The sequence below is a fragment of the Paramormyrops kingsleyae genome, chromosome 24, assembly GCF_048594095.1.
Source record: "Paramormyrops kingsleyae isolate MSU_618 chromosome 24, PKINGS_0.4, whole genome shotgun sequence".
In the NCBI taxonomy this organism is placed as follows: domain Eukaryota; kingdom Metazoa; phylum Chordata; class Actinopteri; order Osteoglossiformes; family Mormyridae; genus Paramormyrops; species Paramormyrops kingsleyae.
This window is the reverse complement of record NC_132820.1, coordinates 1782982-1804973: the sequence shown is the minus strand read 5'-3', so window position 1 is coordinate 1804973 and position 21992 is coordinate 1782982. Positions and strand designations below refer to the sequence as shown.

The 21992-nt window shown below is 45.1% G+C and overlaps 2 protein-coding genes across 2 annotated transcripts; both read right to left on the bottom strand.

The window, feature by feature from the left end:
- Positions 1–500: 500 nt before the first annotated feature.
- LOC111855423 (dr1-associated corepressor-like) lies at positions 501–4270 on the bottom strand. The gene is made up of 7 exons (XM_023834417.2): positions 4089–4270; positions 3637–3709; positions 3256–3349; positions 3005–3127; positions 2645–2735; positions 2332–2423; positions 501–2251 (listed from the first exon to the last, which is right to left on the bottom strand). The coding sequence occupies exons 1-7, from the start codon at positions 4128–4130 to the stop codon at positions 2107–2109; spliced, it is 660 nt and encodes a 219-aa protein (XP_023690185.1). The 5' UTR covers positions 4131–4270; the 3' UTR covers positions 501–2106.
- Positions 4271–5711: 1441 nt separating this feature from the next.
- On the bottom strand, positions 5712–18613 carry LOC111855422 (putative transcription factor p65 homolog). The gene is made up of 11 exons (XM_023834416.2): positions 18240–18613; positions 13095–13121; positions 12726–12862; positions 11922–12067; positions 10744–10835; positions 10449–10583; positions 10225–10329; positions 9346–9561; positions 8956–9033; positions 8531–8617; positions 5712–8163 (listed from the first exon to the last, which is right to left on the bottom strand). The coding sequence occupies exons 1-11, from the start codon at positions 18244–18246 to the stop codon at positions 7361–7363; spliced, it is 1833 nt and encodes a 610-aa protein (XP_023690184.1). The 5' UTR covers positions 18247–18613; the 3' UTR covers positions 5712–7360.
- Between the last annotated feature and the right edge of the window lie 3379 nt (positions 18614–21992).

The following is a 21992-nucleotide window of genomic DNA, read 5'->3' as shown; positions in this document are numbered from 1 at the left end:
AAGACCCTTCTCTCATTCCAGTGCACACCTTTCCTGGTGAGGGTTGCCGTGGCACCATTCTGAGCAGGGCAGATCCCCTCTGTTTCCATGGCTACAGTCTCCAGGTTGTTGTAACGGATCCGCAGGTGATCCCTAGCCAGCGGGGAACGGCTACATTCCTGCAGCACTTTCCAGATTGTGCCATTCAGCCACAGGGCAAAAGTAGGGCCTCTATCGCCTCAACACTGGCGACAGTGAGCGACGTCAAGCAGGAGCAGCCAAAAGCCGACCGTGCGGCAGATCTCACATTTGGAGCTGGTGTGCATCACAGGTCAGAACAGGCCACTGCAAAGCAGTGTTAAAACACCACTTTCTCTGTCTAAGCTAAGTTCGATCAAACAAAAGCAGCCATTTCTGCCTTGTACTTACAGAAAAACAGCAACTTTTATTCAGGCACTCAACCTAAAACCTACATATCCACACCCACAAATTAAGGAGAAAAAAAAAAAGGATAGACAGTATACGGAAACCTGAAGTTTATTTCACTCATACAAAATAAAAAAAAATGTTAAAAGTTTACAATACAGCATTTTGTTGCCTTTCTAAACACTGAGATGTGACACAAAAATGAGTTTTTTTCCAACATTGGCCCTCATTTCTGATCCACATTTTCTCACTGAATACATTAAAACAGTTTAAAAGAAAAGCTTTTTCTATCAAAGGTCAAAGTTGGAGGGAGGGGGGAACCAAACTATGATCCTGATCTATTAAATATTACGAAAACAAAGAGTCATTCTGATTTTGCCCATTTTTAATCAAAATCAAAACACAAAAAAACGAATAAAACTGAATGCTAGCATTAAATTCCCTTTTTTCCCCCGTTAGAGTAACTACGACTCCAAAACTTGGACACGGTTACTGCAGATGTGCACAGCACGAGGTTATTTAATGTCACACTGGCATTTCATTCACAAGAGAAGCCAGAACGGAGACAGACGAGCGAACACGTCCAGTGCAGAGCTGTAAGGGAGAAGGTGTCCACTTCAATGAGCATGATGAATGATTACACATCAACCCGGGCTTAAATATCCCAACATCAATACTGCAGTTTCCCCTTAGGACAGGGAGAGTGACGTAGTGACTACCATCCTTATAACAAAAAGAACAGACCACTGAGGAGGAGGGGAGAGTGGGTGATTAAACGGGATGTTTGCAGACAGAGCCAGTGCACAATTTGCAGACCTCAGTCAAAGATGCGTGAATCCATGCTTGCAAGGGGTTAGAACACTGGAGATGCTGCATACGCATCACACTGCGCGGGTGACAAGCTCTCATATTCCCACTACAGTCAGCTCCAGCATAAAATACAAACTAGGGAAAATACTGTGTCAAAGGTCACGAGTAAAAATTAAATAAAAGGGAATCTTTGCGACAGGAATACAAAGCATTTATACAATTAAAACTCTCCGCTCCCCCAGCCTCTCTGTGTGAACTGTACAGAGTCAAAACAAGTCTGTGGTCATGGCTACACCCCCCCGCCCCCCCACTGTACACTGCTTAACCCTTACACCTCCCCCATTCCCCCTGCACTACACACCAGTAGCTACACAGTCCTATCCCATAACCACCAGCAGCGCCATTCACAATCAAAATATGCGTAAGAACTGAACTCTCAAATAAAAAGTATTTGTGCTCTTATCTATTAAAAAAAAAAAAAATCTAGATTCTGAAAGTCGACTCAAAAAACACTGAGGTGCTCTTGAGTAAATCAGCAGCCTGCGAGATTTCAGACCCCCGCAGGCTCAGCTCATTTGCTGGAGTGCAATTTTCATTTCAAAAGTTGTCCACAAGGGGGCCCTGTAGTTTGGTATCTCTGCTAGAGCCCATTTTAACACCATGACAGTGGAAGGTACGGACCATCCAAATAAAAAGTTTACAAAAAAAGACAGACATAAGATCTGTACTAAAAAAGAGAATGGTAAAACGTATAATAGCCAGATTGCTACCCTTGTCGCTGACGTTAACACTTTCCGAATGTCCCCTTGCAGAAAGGCTAGTTTCGGCCCCCTCCCTCACTCCAACCCAATAAAAATGAAACAAAAAGGTAAAAACCAAAAAAGGGGGGAGCTAGGAGTCATAGTCTTCGTCGTCTTCGTCGTCGTCGTGTGGCGGTGGGGCGGGCGGAGGGTGCGCCGAGCTCAGCAGCGAGGGTGACGGAACGAAGGAGCCCAAGGGCGCCCCCGGCTGGAGGTACTGGGGGGGCATTTTCAGGCTGCGGTGGGCAGAAAGAAACGCGATTATCTCCACTGTAATACGCAATAAGAAGCTGCTTTGCTGAGAGTAGCGGCTGACCCCTGGAACTGAGCCACCGCCGCCAGGCTGGCGCCGGACCGGGACCCGTCCTCCTCCTCCTCCTCCTCCGTCTCGCTCTCTTCAGAGTCCTCCTGCAACACAAAGGCTGGGAGTCACGTCTCCGCTTGCCTCCCTTAACAGCGACTCTCTCTTCTTACAGTAACCCTTAACTGGCGGTTACTCGCCCACCAAGGCTGGCGAGAGAGTGACAGACCCACAGAAGACCAGGGGGAGGCAGAGCGAGACCCACAGAAGACCAGGGGGAGGCAGAGTGAGACCCACAGAAGACCAGGGGGAGGCAGGTAACACTCACCTCCTGCTCGGACTCAGTCCCTGACTGCTTCTTGTCCTTTCCTTTGGTGCCGGCACCCCCGTTCTTCCTCCCAGACCCTGGCTTACGCCCTCTGTAGGTGGAACAAAGAAGTGCATACATATTATATGTGTGTGTGTATGTGCCAGCTGTGACATCCTGGGTGTAACCCTGACTTATGCACTGCGTTTTCTGGGATAGGCTCCACCCCCCAGATCCTGTTCTGGATAAGCAGATGGATTATGGGTAGGCGTGTGTGTGTGTGTGTATATATTATATATATATATATATATATATATATATTTAAATACACATGACTAGTTAGATGAAAGCCCGCCACGCCACGCGACGCCGCGGCCCGACCTGCGCGACACCTTCTCCCCTCCTTCCGCGTGGTTATCCTCGGCCTCGCCCTGCATGTCGGGAACCGCCGCCACCAGGTCCTTTAGGAAGTCAAACTGCTGCTCGAGTTCAATGCACTGCTTTCTGAAAAGGAGCCAGACAGCACACTTTTCAAAAAGCAAGACACTAAACACAAACCCGTCTACAAACCCCCCCACCCTGTGCTGGTCCCAAGAGCTCCGCTGTCGTGCGGACGGCGAGGGGAGCCTTACAGGTGTGACGTGGTCATGGTCTTCGCGTTTCGGGACTGTGTCACTTGGCAGGCTTTTGTCAGAAGGGACTCCAAAAACAGCTCTAGAGCACGTGCTGAAGTTCAGTCAAGGGACACTCTGACGGACTTTACAGTAAATACGAGATCTAAGGAGACATCGGTCTAAACTGAGGCTATAAGACTCCAACGGTGCGGGCATGCTGTCAGGTTAACTCGGGTACTGTTTACATCTGAGCATGCGCACTCCTGTTTAACATCACGTCTACTGGTTCAAGCAACGCACATTAAACAAAAATCAGAATGAAGTTCTTATTATACTTATCATCCGTGCAAAGTCTGGTATTTATTACAAAAGTCCGAATAGGGGGTGCAGGAAGGATACAGATTATAACTGGAACTGCTGCCGCCACTTTCCCTATCTCTTCATCCGTCTGCATGATCTTCTTTATCCTGGCCTATGAGAAATGGACATTAACCAGGTCTGGCAAAGTGTTTGTGACACGAAAGGTACACGAACACAAAACATTATTTTCTGAAGAACATCGGGATACGAAGCCGCTTCTGCTGTGTTAGTGGATTAGTAGCTGTATTCGCCGTTCAAACTTTCCACTCCAAAGACGCATTTCTCTAGGCTTTTTTTTACCTCAAAACTAAAGAAAGAGCATTCGATACCGGCCACCACACTTGGCACATAAGCCCGGCAAGTAAGCCCCACATCCGTCTGCAACGTTAACTCAAGCCCGGGGCTCACTGAACCAATTAGGCCCGACTGAGAAACGCATCCACAAATCAACTTTCACTAGCAGTCTTAAAATAATGCGGTTCTGTACTCACCGGGGGGAACCTGGCGTTGTATTTCTTTTTTTTACTGGGCATGATATTTCCTTTAAAATAATAATAATAAAATTCCCCACCAGTATCGACGATTTCTTGTAATAGCCCTTTCCCTTATCGCACGGCCCAGCGCGAGCAGCAGTGCCTCCTCTCGGGCAGTTTCGGAAAGTTTCGGCCAGTCTCGGGCAGCATCGCGCAATCTCGGACTATCTCAGGCACCGTTGGGATTCCGCGGGGTCCTGAAGAGAGCAGCCACCGTAGTGCCGGTTACACTGGACGGTAGTCCGGCAATCCAGGGCAACCAGAGGGTGTGAGAAGTCGGGCCGGACTTTAGTGGAACATCGATTGTGTTTATGGTATTTCTCTGCCTATATAATACAGTTAGATAATGCAACTACGATTCTATAAAATGATTTCTAGTCGGTTGTCATCGGCCACTATATTTTATCTTTTCAATTATCAAAGATTCCAATGGGCGACGTAAAAACTGTTATAAATTAGCAGACGTTTCATTGGGTTTGCAAAAACAAGTGCGCTGCTGTTGGTGGGTTTACGGTAAAAGATGAGCCTTCCCATTTCGCTGTTTAAAAAAAGTTTGCACTCTTCATATCACGCGTGAATGTCCCGAGTATGGCAGAACCTTGAGTGGAGAAAGATACAGGCACAGGGCAGCTCACAGTTCAGCAAGGAGACTCAGAACACGCTAAAGTGGAGTGATCGTGGACAAGTGCCGGTCCACGTTGCCAAAGAACTCAAAAGTACGTAATGTTTACCAAGGCATGCGCGTTAAAAAAGAAGAGAGTCATTTCGCGGTTTGGGTTATTCAAGTGAAACGTGACATTTAAATTACGTATGGGAGAGAGGGCAACGCCACCCAAAATACGCCATTAGAGAAATGTGTAATTTAGGTACTGAAACTATATATTCAAATTATCTGGTTACATATGGTCTTATGCTTGATTTCGGTTTATTGTCAAAATAGAGTTGTATAATTTAATTTCAGATACACCTCTGGTACTCAAGTTATTGGCGATGGTGAATGGATGTTTCACGGTTTAATCTAACGGCATCTTTAAAATTATACTATAAAAAAAACAACTACTCATGTGGAACTTAGCTTTAATTTTTAGTTGTTGTTGACGTGTAGGTAATTGCGGGCGATATCTTTTTCCAGAGCATATTACCTTGCCATTTAATAATATAGACAGTCGCAGAAAACAATTGAGTGGGAAAAGCTTTATAGGGTGAAAGCCTGCCGGCACAAACTTCAGCAAAAGAACCACCTTATTCCTCGATCAAAGTAACGTTTTATTCAACGTATTTGTTAAATCAAAGCATCTTTATCCATCCATCTTCCATGCAGCTGGGTCAAGGTCACGCGATCACAGGATGCCGGTCGATCACATGATAGTCAGACTATCACGCCCATCCACCTAAACCCCAGTGGCCTCAGCCTATGGGAGGGACCTGCAACACCCGAGTCTCATTTAACGTTTAAGGACATCCTATTCACACAAAGCCATTAAAACGTATCGGAAGCTGTATGTTTCCGACAGTAAGGTCAAGGTGGATTATAGGAGAACTTAAAGTCAACGCTAGTAACGGGAACAGAATTTACTCATATTGAAGTTATAATTTTTAATTATGTAAAATATTGTTCATATATTTGACAGTTCATAACATAGTAAAAGTGCAGATAACTACAGACTACATAAGACCATTGTAAGCCTTTTGAATGGTGACAGCAGTATAATGTTTTCGCTGACGCCTGACATTTGTTACATTCATGACAGTCATTGCGGCTACAGAAAAACTGAAATACAAATTCACAAACTTTGCAGAGCAGGCTGCCGAGATTTTCTCCTGGATACACGCCTTTAAGCGGCGTATCCTCTGCACCCTCTAGGGTAGAGACACCAGAGCATGATGCCGGCCGGCCGTCCCTGCCTGATCTTACCCACTAAACGCCTGCTGCTCGGGTTCAATACTAAACCTGGGTAAACAAAAGCAGGGTCTCAGTCAGTACAAATGCCCTTTTCTGACAAAAATGTGGAACACATTGCTAAGCCAAGTTACCACGTCACTAGCAGTAAACCAGTAAATATATCCTTCTGGTGCGTTTATCAAATCATTCCCGAATATAAATGAATATTTTGCAATTTAAAGGCACATTCAACTAATTTTCTTAAAAATATATATATATATATGTACATAATCATTCTGTGGTGCTTACTGCTTACTGACAGATTTGAATTTACAAGTAATTTTGCTATCAATCTGTTTAAGTTTTTAAAGAAACTGTACAGAGCTACAGAGGCACAGCTGATGAGGTACCCCCTCCCCAAACTTCCCTTTCGCACAGGGTGGGGAGCCTGATCCACGGAGGACCAGTGCAGGGGGCGGGATTTTGGGATGGCCGCTCAATCAGCCAATAACAGGACTGGAGTTCAGAACCACTGTTTAATTATTGGCAGACTGACATATCGTTCCAAAAAGCCGCACCCATACTGGCCCTCCATGGAATAGGCTCCCATCCCTGCTTTAGCGCGACATACATGTTGGTGCAGTAAACATCAGTTTATAACAACCATTAAACAGGAATAAATATTAAATGTCAGTAATATATGTCCTTCATGAGATCATTGGAAGCGAGGCCTTTCATTTACCGCAGAGACATACCCAAGATACATCAGGCCTGGTGAGGGAGCAGAGTTTCGGAGACATAATTAATGGATAACAGCTACACAAATCTATCCGCTTGGGGTGCGGGTGATCCATAGGTTTCCCCTGGAAGTACGGGGAATGTGTCAGGGTGCACCTTGAGAGGCAGGTTACTCCATCACAGAGCACTTAGACTGGCGCAGGACCAGCACAGTTTAGGGCTGCTGTACTTCTGAAGGCATGTCTCCGGACTGTGGGATGCGACCATGAGCGAAGAGAAAACCGGGAGAAAATGAAAAACTGCACAGGGAATCGAACCCAGAACCCCAGTCATATGAGGCCCATAAGCTGTCATTTTTCAGGAAGAACAGCGTTCCCCGGTTGTCTTCCCCGTCTCACTCCTGCAGAAGGTGTCCACGTCAGTGCAGCCACGCAAAGCCCGCCCCTGTGGGCCTGCAGAAATGCCCACAGCCACACAAGGCATAAGTAGCATCACCGCCCCCATGTCACCGGGAGTCTGGGGGGATACGAAATGGTCACTCGGGGATGGAGGAGAAAGGAGTGCAGCCAGGGTTTCTGTAGGAAGGAGGGAGGGAGTGAATCACGGGAGTTTATGGGGGGAGCCCAGACATGAAGCTGGCTTGGTTGCTGCTGTTCAAGATGGACATGAGTCGGTCATCATCCATGGAGCTGAGGTTGTCCAGGTCCTCCAGCACGGGCAGACTCGGGGTGTTCGTGTGCACCATCATGCCTTCGTTCTGCAGCAGGCTGATGATGCTGTTTGGGTAATTCATCCACGTGCTGCTGGTGCCCATGGGGTTGGACGACGCATCCACCTGGTTCAAGCCGGAGGCTCCCGGCAGTTCGGACCCCTGCCCGCTGTCGTCCGGCATCCCCGTCTGACCCAGCAGAGCCTGGATATCATCAGGATTGATGCTGTCCAGGTTACCAGTCTGGATTTCCGAGAAGCTGGGGAACTCGGGGAGCTCGTCGTCGCATAGCCCGTGATCTACCCTGAAGTGGGTGTCGGGGAGACCCGCCAGGCCGGACACCGATGCGGACACCTCCGAGGGCCCCGACCCACCATCTCTGCTTCCGAACTGCCCATTGGTCTTGGCGTCCAAGTCCTTCGCAGAAGATAATTCCGGAAAGGGGTAGTCGTAGAGGTCCGACAGGTTGACGGTGGGACAGTCCTGAGACTGCGAGGTGGCAGATGCAGAAGCCAGGAAATTATCCAATGGGGTGGGTTTAGACTGGGAAGCAAACTGCCAGCTGCTGGGGGGGACGGGGGTGGCCACCGTCACCGCTGCCCCCTGCTTACACATGGGGGAAAAGAGCTGCATTGGTTGGGACCCAAAGAGGATCTCGGGTTTGACGTAGGTACTGGGCAGCATGGGGGGTCCTGGTTTGGCCACTGAAAGTAAATAATCACAGGAGGTTAATTTGTACAAACCTAATAAGGCTGAACTACATCACACAAAGTCACCCAAGTGACAGGACACATCAACAGTGTATAAGGTACAGAAAACTTTTAGCTGACTTTCCATATGGAGGCTAATGACGCCCAAAAGGCACAATCATTTCTGAAATAGCTGGAGAAGTGGCCCATCACAGCAGACTGAGCTGCATTTAGTCTTTCCCCAGTTTCTGACCTTCAAGTCAAGTGTGGTTTTATTGCCACAGCAGCCATACCTCCAGTTATTTACAAATACAGCTGCAAAAAAAATAATTAAAAATCATGTGATCAAGCGACCAGCTAATCAATCAGTTGTGCAGCTTACCTGGCTGCATCATGGTGGCCGGGGGCTTGGAGACCGTCACCGTCCTCTTGGCGGTGTTCATGGGCCGTCTCTCAGTAGGTGTAGGACCTGAGGGGCGCAGACAGTCCGCCGGGTTAGACCACCTTCCTCTCTCTTACAGTCTTCCCATTAACCAGGTTTAAAGGGCCATCGACAGAGCTGGCTCCCAGCAAATAGCCAACCTGGAAAATATCTGTTCTCTATGTGTACATGGATCTCACATGATACATTTACTACAGATTTTCACGAGTAGGGAGGACAGTGTGTGGTTTCCATCATCAGGATGCAGCAAAGTTCGATTTATAAGAATATAAACCAGAAATGAATGGAAATAACAAGGACTGTCAATGTTCTTAAAAGCAGCATGGTGTTGAGTTCCTGCCCACGGAACCACAGGTTACCCTGACCTGGCAGCAGCGGGCCAAGCTTCAGGTTCTGGAACATTCCCTCTGTCCGCTTCCTCTTCTCCATCAGCCGGTACTCATCTGCAGAGCCACAAGGAGAGACTGCGGGTCGGATCGGGTTGGGTTTTCGCCAAGGCAGCACCATCGATTTCCGCACCCAGAACTCTGAGGCGTGAAACCTTAGCTTTCGCTTTCCAGAAATCGAAAAATGTAAATGAAACTGAAGACAGCTTACAAGGCTAAACAGCTATGCAAATATACCTAAAAATATATGCGCTACGACAGGCGTGTCCCGTTTGATAGTAGAGACGTAACCCATGTAAATGACAGCGCGCTCTAACTATAAACAGCTATATGCACATGAAGCACGAGCAACGTGCAAACGGTTCTGACCGGGTTCTGCCGGCAGGTACTGGAAGTCCACGGGCTCGCTGACCTCCCCGTCGGACGGCCGCCGCAGCTGCATCTTCACCGGGATGGGATTGCTGAGGTCGGTGCTGCTGTAGGGCGGCGTGCGGAACACGATGGCCACTTGCCGGTGCACGTCCGCCTGCGAGAAGGAGCCCTTGCCCTCCCAGGAGTCCCGGAAGAAGCGCACCTCGATATCCTCTGCATGCAGACAGACAGGGTTTGTGTGTGGAGGAGGGGGGACCCACAGCGCCCCCTGCTGGTCAAGACATTTCTACATCTTGGGGCATATTTATATTGGCTGCCATTAAGCAAACATTTAACCAGCCTGGCAGTATGTATCCGGCTGGTGAGACTGAAGTTGACAGTACAAGGGAGGAGAAGTTACAGTTAACCCCATACAGTACCAGTCAAAAGTTTGGACATGGCAAGCTGCCTACAAAGGAGAGGAATGACCTGGCTACCTGAGCTAAACACAGCAGAAATGGCTTTGGCGGAGTGACCAGAGTGAAGGAAAAGTGCATGGTCAGTTTTGGTCAGTGCATAATCCCATTTGTGCTATTATACAGCTTCGATGTCTTCATAGTCATTCTGAAATGTAGAGAACGGCACAAATAGACCTTTTTATGGGTGGCTGTGTCCAAACTTTTGACTGCTACTGTACTGCAAGTGAGCTGGGTACCTGCAGTCGTGCTCTTGCCACGTGGCACACCCCCTGCACACCCATCATCCACGTTTACCGGGGGAGGGGCAGTGGCGTCCCAGATCTATTTCCTTATTGAGGTGCCTCCACGCGCCTGTGTTTCTGGAGCGCGTTCCGTGCTCAGTTTCGGAGCGCTGGCAGGCCGAGGACCCGGGCCTCACCTTTCTGAACTTTGTCACACAGCAGGAAGATCTCATCTCCGCCCCGGCAGCTCCCCGAGTTCCTGTTCACCCTGCAGATCTTCAGCTCGGCCGTGTTCGGGGCTCCTGCGGGGGAGGGGGGGGTGGTTGGATGGAGGGCTCTGTTACTTTCACATGGCTACTGCAGAACACACGGCCAGATTCCCCGGTTTAAGGCCGGCCCACCGGCTCCCAGGCCGACTCACGATTGTCGTAGATGGGCTCAGAAACGACAGGCTGAAGAGCACAGTGCTCCCCAGTGGGCAGGGGGATCGAGGCCTGGAAACACAGCCGCACCGTGTTCAGGTCGTACTCATCCGCCCAGATGTCGGCTTCTTTAACTGCTCAAATAAAAACACAAAAAACAATAAAAAATTTTAAAAAAAAGACACAGGAAGTTTAGGTCAACAGGTTTAGCGAGAGAACAAGAGAGGAAATGTAAGAACATAAAGGCTGAGATGACCGTCACTGGGCGGTGTTTGTGGTGACCGTTACACCCACCGCTGAACGGGTTGTTGAACGTGATCAGCCTGTAGGAAATGGCCTCCGCCACATCCTTCTTCTTCACGCACTGGATGCCCAGGTTCTGAAAGCTGAGGAAACGGGACAGCGGTCAGGACCGCCTGAGGATTCACCGTCCTAAAAGCTTCGGAGCACGATTTAACCTACAATAGTCTCTAGGGCTCTGAAGACAGGAAGCTTCATTTGAAAGCTGCCTCTACAGCTTCCATCACTACCTCCCCAAAGGCCCATGCAGACCAGAGGAGTCTCCACAGGTCGCCTTTGCGCTCCATGTCCCCGAGGTGCGCGCTTTGTATCCCTGGCTGTTGTTCCTGCAAGTTTCTGCTTTCTTTCCCGTTTTCTACTTGGTCCCCCTCCCCCCCCCCGACTGGCATTTTTACAGCTTCACCAGTGCACCTAAGCTGGCCCACAGCTCAGCCAAGCACTATCAGGCTCAACTCACAAGGTATACAGTGACCCCCTCTGTATCGCGGTTCAGCTATTGCACCCCCGCTAAATCGCGGATGTTTCCTCGACATCACAGTTCTCTCTGTGCGTGTGCGTGTATGTATGTATGTATGTATGTATGTGTATGATATGATATATATATATGCGCATTACATATTATTATTAATTAATAATAATAATAATTAATAATAATAATAATAATAATAATATATTATTATTATCATCATTATCACTATTATTATGTTACTCATATCATATCCGACATCCACATATATGTGTATCCAAAGGCTTAAACTATAAAAAAAAAAAAAAAAAAATGATATGGTCTTTCTATATTGCGGATTTTCACCTATTGCTGATGGGTCTGGAATGCCACTTCCGCGACAGGCGGGGGATCACTGTATTGCATTTTGATAATTACGCTCCACATCCACTGGGAAGCATGAAGACACTGACCGGACATTCAGGGGAACGCTGTCAATATGGGGTGACGAGTAATCGATATTTAAAAATGAGTAATAAAGACTAAGAGACAATACCAAAGCTGTTGGGAAAACCTTGTAAATGGTGAAGCAACCAGCTTCCTGAAGAATATTTTGGTTTATCAGAATTGGGAAATTCAGTTAATGCCTTTGCCCCAACATGACGGCCATTAGGTGACGTGGTACTCTGACGCACTCACGGCGCAGCCCCCAGCCCCCAGCCCCTACCTGTGCACGCGCCGCTCCTGCAGGTCGGCCTCATAGTAGCCATGCTTGCAGTCCTTGCCTACCAGCTCGTGGGGGTGTGGCTTGTACGGCACGTTCTTAGTCACCAGAGAGATGCGCACGCGGATGGGCCCATTGTAATTGTGGATCTGCGGAGGGGGGAAAGGTAACCAATACAGGCGGCACCTGGGAGGCTTGGAGGAACGCCGCCCTGTCGAGCACAGGGTCTGCGCTGCCGGGCACAGGGTCTGAGCCCCGGCACAGCTACACTCTGTGTAATGAGGATCAGCACATTAACCGACAGCCTCCTAGATCAATGAGAGAAATGGCTTCCAATGGAAAATCCCAGGGTGCAGGACACAGAAGGCAACCCAATTATTACTAGATATTTTTTTAAAATAAATTGCCATTCGAAACACTAGAGATTTATGAGAAGGGGCTCTAAGCCTTTATGGGGGGGGGGGGGGCGGGTGATTTTAATGAAAATGAATGAGAACATACTATTTAAACTAATTAGTGTACATTTACTTGGGTAGGCTAAGAAACTTTTTTTTTTCGGGGGGGGGGGGGGGATACCCCTTCAAAACAGCCCTACCAATACTCCAGGTGAAAGATTGTACTGCTGGCTTGGATTGAGTCATATTAGCAACAAATGTACGCACACAGTTACATATAATGCCTGCACAGCCATTGTTTGTGTTGATCTACATAATATTTGTGTTTGACAGAACTTAAATGACTTAGTGAGCAGCTTGGACTGTCAGGGCCGCTGAGAATGAGGATGGCGTGGGGGCCAGAGGCTCCTACCTTAATGGCGGGATGCGTCTTGGTGCTGTCATTGCTCTTCTCGCCCGGGATGCTGCCAGCTGAGCGGCCTTCGCACTTGTAGCGGAAACGCATGCCCCTCTGCTTGGGCTGCTCGATGATCTCGATGAAGGGGGGCCCTGAAGGGAAACGCACACCTCTGCCTCTCAGTTCCGAGGGACATCATGTCACCAAAGCAGTTACCGTAACACCCTATTAGCAACAAATGACTCACTGAGAATTATAAATGAATGTGTGAGCAGAAATGACGTAACTCACTCATGATTATTTATGCACCTATTCATGAAAGCATATTAAGGCTTTGTGACCAAAACTGCCTTAATCATACTGGACACGAGACAGGATACTCACCCTTGTTAGTAGTCCAATTAAATGTTCCTGCATAAAAAAAAGCACAATATTTTTAAAAGGTTATGGTAGTTCCAGAAGAATGAACTTGCATTGAACCGAAACCAACTTAACCTATTGCATTTACACTGAACTTGTCCTTATGTACTGTAGAAGTAGAGGAAGGATTCAATACGAGGATGTATAAAACTCAGGTTATTGTAAATTGACTAAGTGTTTAGTTGGTCGTACTTGGGACAGATTTATATAATTAGTAAACTTCTCATAAAATTACCAATGGGAAACAGAATCTTAATGGTAAACTGTACTTGATACAACAGTAACCTAGACTGAACTTAGACTAACATTTACAGGGGTAAGTCACCCACATTAGAAACAGCTGTTTTACAGCTACTGCAATTTTGGCTAATTGCTGGTTCAACATCGGTAAATAACTTACAGATGTAGGGAACAAGTAATCCAACTGGCTAGTTATAACATAACATAACAGACTACATAAATTTGTGTTATTGTAAACTGCTGACCCTTGTGTGGATGGATGCCTCATGTGATTTTGCCTATCACCAAGATTTCAAAATACTACTCTATATAATGTCTGGATGGAATGATATGAAGAATACCACCTAATCCAAGCTATGGGTCTATATCCTCGACTAGGGCTGGGCGATATGACCAAAATCTCATATCCCGATAACGATACCCATATCACGGCTCGCACCTCGTATTTATGGATTTTTTTCTACAGATCAGCTGCAGCAGGAATTGGACAAAAATTTGCAAATAAAAAGGAGCGAGGTGGTAAATGCAACATGATCCACAAATAAGCAGGACCCTTTTCCAAGTGTACAAATAGCTCCGTATTTTTGTGATTTTACACGACACAAATAAAAATACATATTTGTGGACAATGACGTATTTCTCTTGTTTTTCTGTAGATCAGCTGCAGCATACAGAACCCCTAAGAGGTCAGGGTGGGAATATGTTTTTTGAAATAGTTTTGCATTCCCTCACAATACTTTTCCATTGCTAATGATAATAGTACTGTGTCCAATTAATGTACAAAATTAAGAATTATCGGACTAATCTAAACCAACCTAAATGATAAAATTAAGAATTATCGGACTAATCTAAACCAACCTAAATGATAGACACATGTCCAGTTTAGTGTGCTTTAAGCATTAAACTGTAGGGGACAATGCCCCATTTGGAATTTTAATTTATGTGTTTTTAAACGTATTTATTATCAATTACACTGTGTCCATTCACAATCAGTGATTGTAAACAAGACAGCTGGGCTACTGAACATGACTTGGACACACAAACAGATATATTAATATAAATATTAAAATTTGACCAATAAGAAATCTGGAAAACCAAGGGGTGCTGCTTGCTTTTGTTGAGAGATATTACAGCCAGAAACTGAATGTAAAGGTAACTTTACCGTGGTGTCATAGTTCTAAACCCGAATCCCCTTTCAGCTATACCTCCTTGGTATTCATGCTGGATAATGTATGTGGGGATATGCGGATCTATACTGAAATATTCCAGGAAGCCGGTTCGAGTTTAAACCTTAACTCCAACACTGCGGTAAAGTTCGCTCTATATGCAGTTTTCCGGCTGTAATGTCTCTCAGTGTTTGCAATATATTCCAGTGTTTGTGTGTGTGCACATCACATTCAATAGCCCAGCTGTCTTGCTTAAATTCACTGGCGGTGAACGGACACAGTGCAGCTATTAATAAATACATATAAATCACATATTAAAGTCACATGGTGTACATTGTCCCCCATAGTTTAATGCTTAAAGCCCACTTTGCAGGACGTCTATTATTTAGGTTTATCCATGCCGTCACGTAGCTGCAAATAGCAATTTGGCAAGTGAAGTGGGATCGCAAAACTGCTGCGTGTGAACATAAAACAAATTTCAAAAAATAATTTTCCGCACAAGACCTCTTAGGGGCTCTGTAGCGGTATGAACCGGACAAAACTCCACAAATCAATATGAGGGATGTACAAATGTAACGAGATTTACAAATAGACAGGACATGATCCACACATTTCATGTGCAAAAATCATTTTGTATATTTGGGGATATGAACACAGACTGCCAGGAACCATATTTCATACCGCCATTACTAGCAGAGCCTAATTACACAACATGGAAATCCTAATTGCACAAAACGTTTCATAGCATTCACCTGTAAAAGTAAACAGGGGATAAAACAAGCAGTGACTGCAGAAAGTGTTGACTTGAGGTTTATAGTAACCTCAAACAAAGCCTTTCAGATGACTATCACAAGAAAACTTCTATACAAGTAACACAGATCAATTGTTCATGAGTCTCCAACACTGACACAAATTTATGTGACTGCGTTGTATAAGACAGAAAAAGTTCAACAAAAGGGCATGGTACACACGACTAGATGCTATGGGGAGTGGTTTACTCCCAATTCCACTGATAGCACCTGTTTGCTTAATTTTTCTAACAGTGTCAACCAAGCATTGTTAAGAGCTGATTCATCAATCTGGTCATGTAGCGAAACGGGTTACAAGAAGAAAAGTTTCATTTCATGAATACTTCAGCTGTAAATTTGTGCGGCCAGAGGACAATCTGAATGAAGCCACACCCACTCCCCAACACATATCCCCAATTTCCCCCATCCCAAAATCGAAATTATTTAATAGATTAGTGTTTTCAGCTGTAAGACTTCTGAACGACTAATGGACAAGCACTTCACTTTAGGATGAATCACTGCCACTTCACTGATGCCGTCACTTTACAAGTGCTAGCTAGCCTGCCTTCATTTGCTGCTATAATTTATAATCATAGTTATATTACATCTCTGCCATACTTGATACTTAAGTTGGTGCACTTTTTTTTAGTACCTTAATTTTACTTCTTTTACCTTTTCTTATTTCTTTTACTTTATCTTATTTACTTCACTATTCATTATTGTTTATTATGTTTCTTTGTTTAGTTGGGTTACCTGGGACCGTGTGTACACAATTTCGTTCCACCTCATGCAAATGTGGTGCGAATGACAATAAACTTCCTTACTTCCTTGACTTCCTTACCTCCCATTCCAGTCCTCAGGCACCCACAGACCATGTTTTTGCTCCCTCCCAGCTCCTGGAATGTGGACAATCTGGCAGGGAGCTCAGAGGGAGCAAAAACAGGGACTGACTGTGGGTCCCTAAGGACAAGGTTGGGAAAACACTGGAATAGATGATGCACATTCAGCAGTCACCTATCAGCAAATATTTGTCAGTCCATTTCGATAAACACTTATCCATAGAAATACAATAAGCAAACTTGACATACAAGATCATACTAAAAGCCACAACCCTACCTGTTTAGTATGACCTTTTCATTATTATGCTGCAGACAAACTATATAACCAGCAAAGATAACATTCGGGTTAACCCATTTAAGTATCCTACAGCGATGCACAAACCCCCACCCACAAATGGAAAAACCAGCCTACAGAAGACTCAATGTGATGGGCAAAATAAATGCACAAGATAAACTTGCCTAGTCTTTCAAAGTTGCACAATTTCTGTTATCATATTACATTTAGGAACGATGCACAATTGTTTTCTGTAAAACAACTAAGAATGCTGGAGATAAAAAAAAAAACCTTTTAGTTACTTTTATCCAAAATGACACCAGTTTGTATAGCTGGAAAGGTCACAAAGGAGTGAGTGATAGAGCATCGGCCCAGGATCCTAAGGCGGAGAACCTCTCAAACACAGTACCCCCTCCGTGGCCTTGACCACTTCGGCACCATCTTCAACACAATATTCATGTAGATAAGACTTTTTATTTTATTTTATTCAATTTAAACTAAAATTGCATTCTCTAAGGCCACTGTGTAATAGTGTTTTGATCAGTTCACAATTCAGAGCTGTGGGTTTTAATAAAGAGCACTTTGCAGATAGTTATCATTAAGCTAGCAGGCTTGATTATGGGGGGATATCAGTGTTATTTCAGCACTTCTAGGTGTACTTATAAAACTCGTAATCCCCATATACAACTACTTTCACATCTGCTTTTTTGTGTTTCCCCCCCATCGTAAAAGATTTTACTTGTGGATTACAGGTTCCAGTCCCAACAGAATGAGCCGTATTCAATGGAGTAAGTGAGGTATAATTCAAACGCTCAGGTAAAGGAAGCTGCTTTGGATAAAACTGACAGGTAACGAGCAACCAGTGAAGCAACGGCTGAATCTGAAACCTGAAAACCAGGTTATTATTATTATTATAGTGGTAGCACAATATATATAGTAGTTCGTTTTCAGCACCATTAAGAAGAATATGTTTAAACAAGTCTTTCCGCGAACATTCTCCTAGTAAGGTAACGTGATGATAAACCCCAAAACGAATACAGAAGTCAAAGTTTCACTTCTAATTGACTTCGGTAAATTATACGGTGGTTTGGTGATATAAGACGACCTGACCAGCTAATTGTCCTGCGATATATGAAGGATGATCTTCTACTAACAAGGAAATGCGAAAACTTTGACGTACATGATCAATATATGGACGCGAAAGCGCCCATGTTTGCAGGTCAGTGTTTATTTTAACCCTTAGGTAGTCGGATATGGCGATGGGACCCTCTTTCATTTACACTGCAAACGGCACAGAAACGAAAAGCGGAAAATACATAAGCTTTTATATAAAGTCTGATGACGGGTTAAATATGTATAAATTAACCAGTTTGGGTATTAAACTAAGGCGGCGAGAGGGACCGAGCAGCGACCCAGCCACCTAGCGAGCGTAAACGCTACCAGCAACTCAGACGTTAAATATCCTGTAACTCTCATGCCATGTTATTCCAACTAAGTTTTACCAAAATTATTTGCCGCAACTAATCAAATAACATCTATGAGCAAATCCCAGCCGAAGAAATATCTGCAAATAGCTCAATAACAAGCACAATCTGCGTATTCAGTATCAGCTACGGCAAAGTGTGGGATTCCTCATTACGGGTCTAGGACTGTTTTTCTTGATGACAAAACTCCTGAATAAGAAATTTCAGTGTTATGGTTATGAAAACGTGACCGGGTTTTCCCCCCTCCCCTCAAAAAGCAGAGTAACACCCGAAACGTAGTTGCTTTTTGATAGCTAGCTCGCATACTTCCTAACTTACCATCCATTTCTTTGCTTTTATTTTCCTCGGTTAACTTGAACGCGAGTAATCTCTGTGTCTTCGATCACGAACGAAAAAACAGGCCCTTTCGCGCTCCCCTCGCCGCCGCAAGCGCCTGTTTATAAGCAATTCGTTATTTTCTCCGTGTAGCTAGTTAGCTTAGCCTTTACACTTTCACCTCCCCTGCCGCCACCCACGAGCCGTGAACGAGAAGCCGCACGGCCTCGAGAGCGCGGAAATACCCAGATGACGCAATTTAAAGGAAAAGACTCGGCTCGAGACGAGCGAAACCGTCCCGGGCTCTGACCGCGCGCAGCTGAAGGCACGAGAGGGGGTGCGAGGGCAAGGGCTGCAGCTCCTTGCGCCCCCGGGTGTGGCAGTGCAGTAACAAACCCAAAGACTTCTGGCTCTAATCTCATGAAATGATGCGCGATGTAGCATGAAGGAAAACGACCCATCTCTTAGAGAAAACTGGCCGAAATACGTGTGCAAGGTCAGTGACACCACTGGCTAACAACAAATCAGTATTCGCAAGGGAGGTATCCAGTGCAGGTGGTCTGGATTTTACCTACGTTTGAGTTGTCATTCCTTCCTCAAATTCCTCAATAATTCGGCCATTTTCTGATGATGCTGAAAAGTTATTTTAATTATTTAAATATTCACACATGTAAAAATATGATGGGAGTTTTTCCTGGCCAGTGTCGCCTCTGTCTTGCTCACTGGGGACTTTGGGCAGGGATAATGCAAATCACTTTGAGATAATGACAATAAAGTTTCTGATTCTGATAATGTAATGTTGTAAGAATGTGCTATACAAATAAAACTGAATTGGATTGAACTGAATGTCATACACCAAGCACTGACAAACTGCATCAGAATCTATGGACTGCAGACATGCTAGGCATACTGATTTCAGGAGGCAGGATGAGGGAGCCTGCTTAGAAAATTTAATCCGGAAATGCTGCAATAGCGTTACTTTTCAAAATACAGTCAAAATACTGTATACCATGGTATAATGTCTGAACGGTATGACGGTATTGAAAATTATATGCCACCCAAGTTTAGTGCTGGCTGAATAGCTGAAAAGACAGATTTCTGGGACTTTGCAGGTGTCAGGGAGCTGTTGTTAATTTGCAGGAGACTCCCAGAACTTCTGGGGAGGGTTAGGTGTCTGGGAATGATGGATACAGGGACATACTGTCACTTAACAGGATAGTTGCTAAATGCCAAAAGTATGTACTCGAAAATTATAACATAACCCAATCAGTACATTTGTGACCCAGTCCCAACAAAAACTGTAGGTTGTGAGACTGGCAATGCTGAAGTGCCTGACAGGGCTCAGCGGTGTATTAACGACTTTGGGGGCCTCCAGAATACACTTTCTCCTGCCCCCACTCCCTAAAATGACACAATTAACTATAAAACTATTAATATTAGTACTGTAACTACAAAATAATCTCTACAAAGTTAAGGAGAATGTATCAAACTATATCAAACAGAACAATCACATCATGAGAGCAACAAAACCGGCAAGCTTACACTTTCAGGTCAGTCACATGAGCAACCACACACATGCCAGAAAATACACAATGGCATAAAACAAGCACCAAAAAAAGACACATTTAATAAATGGTCTCCCTGTTAACCCATCACCAAGCCACAAACAAATAAATGGCCAAAAAAGGATCATTAAAAAATAGTGATTATAAAAAACCAGACAGCAATAGGCCCCCCCGGATCACTGTGGGCCCCTGGGCTACAGCCTAGGTAAGCCTGTTCATTAATCCCCCCCTGGCAGGGCTGATACACAAAATTGCACAATGTAGCAAAAGGAGTACAAAATCTGAACCCCCTGAGTAAAACACGGACAAACTCGTGGATTGATGAGTCATTCCCCACCAGTTTTCTACATTCAGATGTGATTATACTTGGAGATAATGATGGTTGGCCCATGGGTAACCATCTCTTGATAGTCATTAGATCTCTCCCTGATCTTGTAATAACATTTTGCAGGACCAGGTCCACCCCAAACACAATACTCTCATGATGGTTCCATATTCCAAGATGGTAATAATCCCCAAAAGAGTAGTAAAAAATGGTAGTTTCCTGAAGACCAGAAAAAAGCCCATGACTTTGCCGATCTTCTGATCCAAACAGCACTGGACCCGCATGGGAAGTTCTGGAGCACAGAATGCAAAGGATATTTCCAGCGCCATCATCCCTCAAAGAACTGGAAGCTTTTCTTCTCAAAGAATGATCCAGCATCCCAGTAGACACAGTTCAGGACATCCTTCCATCCATCCATCTTCTATCCTGGGTCTCAGGGGGTCCGGAGTCTATCCCGGAGGCTACAGGAGCAAGGCAGGGAATAACCCAGGATGGGCTGCCAACCCATCGCAGGGCACACTCACACACCAGTCACTCACCCACACACACTTACGGGCAATTTAGTAACTCCAATTAACCTCAGCATGTTTTTAGACTGTGGGGGGAAACCAGAGTACCTGGAGGAAACAGTTCAAGACTTGTGCTACAGTATTTCAAGTAGAAGTGAAAAAGTTAAGAGAGCAAAGTGTGACTTAACTTCTTATTGGGCATAATAGACTCAAGAGTTCTTTATTGTCAACACAACCATGTACAACTGGGTTGCCCAATTCCGGTCCAGGAGACTTAGTCTTCAGCGAAGTTTGAAGATGTCCCTGCTCAGACCCACCTCCTAAACCTGGTAATTGACTGGTGAGTCGAACAAGGTGTGTTTGAGTGGGAAAATCTGCAAACTGTCTTGCAGACTGATCGTTTAATATTGTCTACTCCGTATTTCATCTAGCCCCCTGTAGCGAAGCCCACAGGACGAGGAACAAGCCACTAGAGGGCACTATACAGCGCTTCTACTTCATCAGTGTGTTGCCATGGAGCTGAGCTTCTGTCAGGTTTTGCGAGCGCGCTATGACTAGACGTTTTTTTTCACGAGGGCTGACGGTGTATCCGGCACTCCATGAATATATGCTTGCCCCACACTACATAAATACAGGGGAGTTACTAGAGATTTTGGGCTCAATGAAGGCATATCATATTGCCCCCCCCCCAATCCAATTATCTTCCAAACTTTTTAGGCCCTCAGTTACCCAGGGGCCCTTAGAATCGTCCTTACTCCCCCACCTCCTTACGGCACACCTGCATACATATATAGAAATATGTGCATGTTTACTAAGTAAGCTGCCTTTGTATGACTCGTGTATATCTCTTATATTATTACATTTTATAATTTTATATTATAAGTTCTTGTTTGTTTATCTTCTTTCTTGTAATATTCACATTTATCTCGATGCTTTGCTGATGAATCATAGACATTGCGTTTCCTTGCCGCTTCCCAGGAAATGGCCCGGTAGTCCCTCGACATGAGCGGTTCAGTGGTTTACGAATTCGTTGGTTTGAATCCCACATGTAGCCGAGTAAGAACATCGCCGTTAGGGTTTTAAGTGCCCCATAACCCCAACTGCATGAGGGGCTGTTGGATGCTGATTCTAAGATGTAACTTCTTATTGCTTGGGACAAAAGCATCTTCTGAATATAAAAATCAGACTCCATTCTGTCGTTGAGAATAAGCTCTGGTTTTAAACAGAATAGCTTTTAGTGTAGGTTCGGAAAATATAACGTGAAATTAATTTTTCGTTTATTCGTGATCCTGACCAGGATATGCAGTTGGGAGGTGGTTGAATGCAATTTTTGAATTCGACTTTTTTGCCATTATCC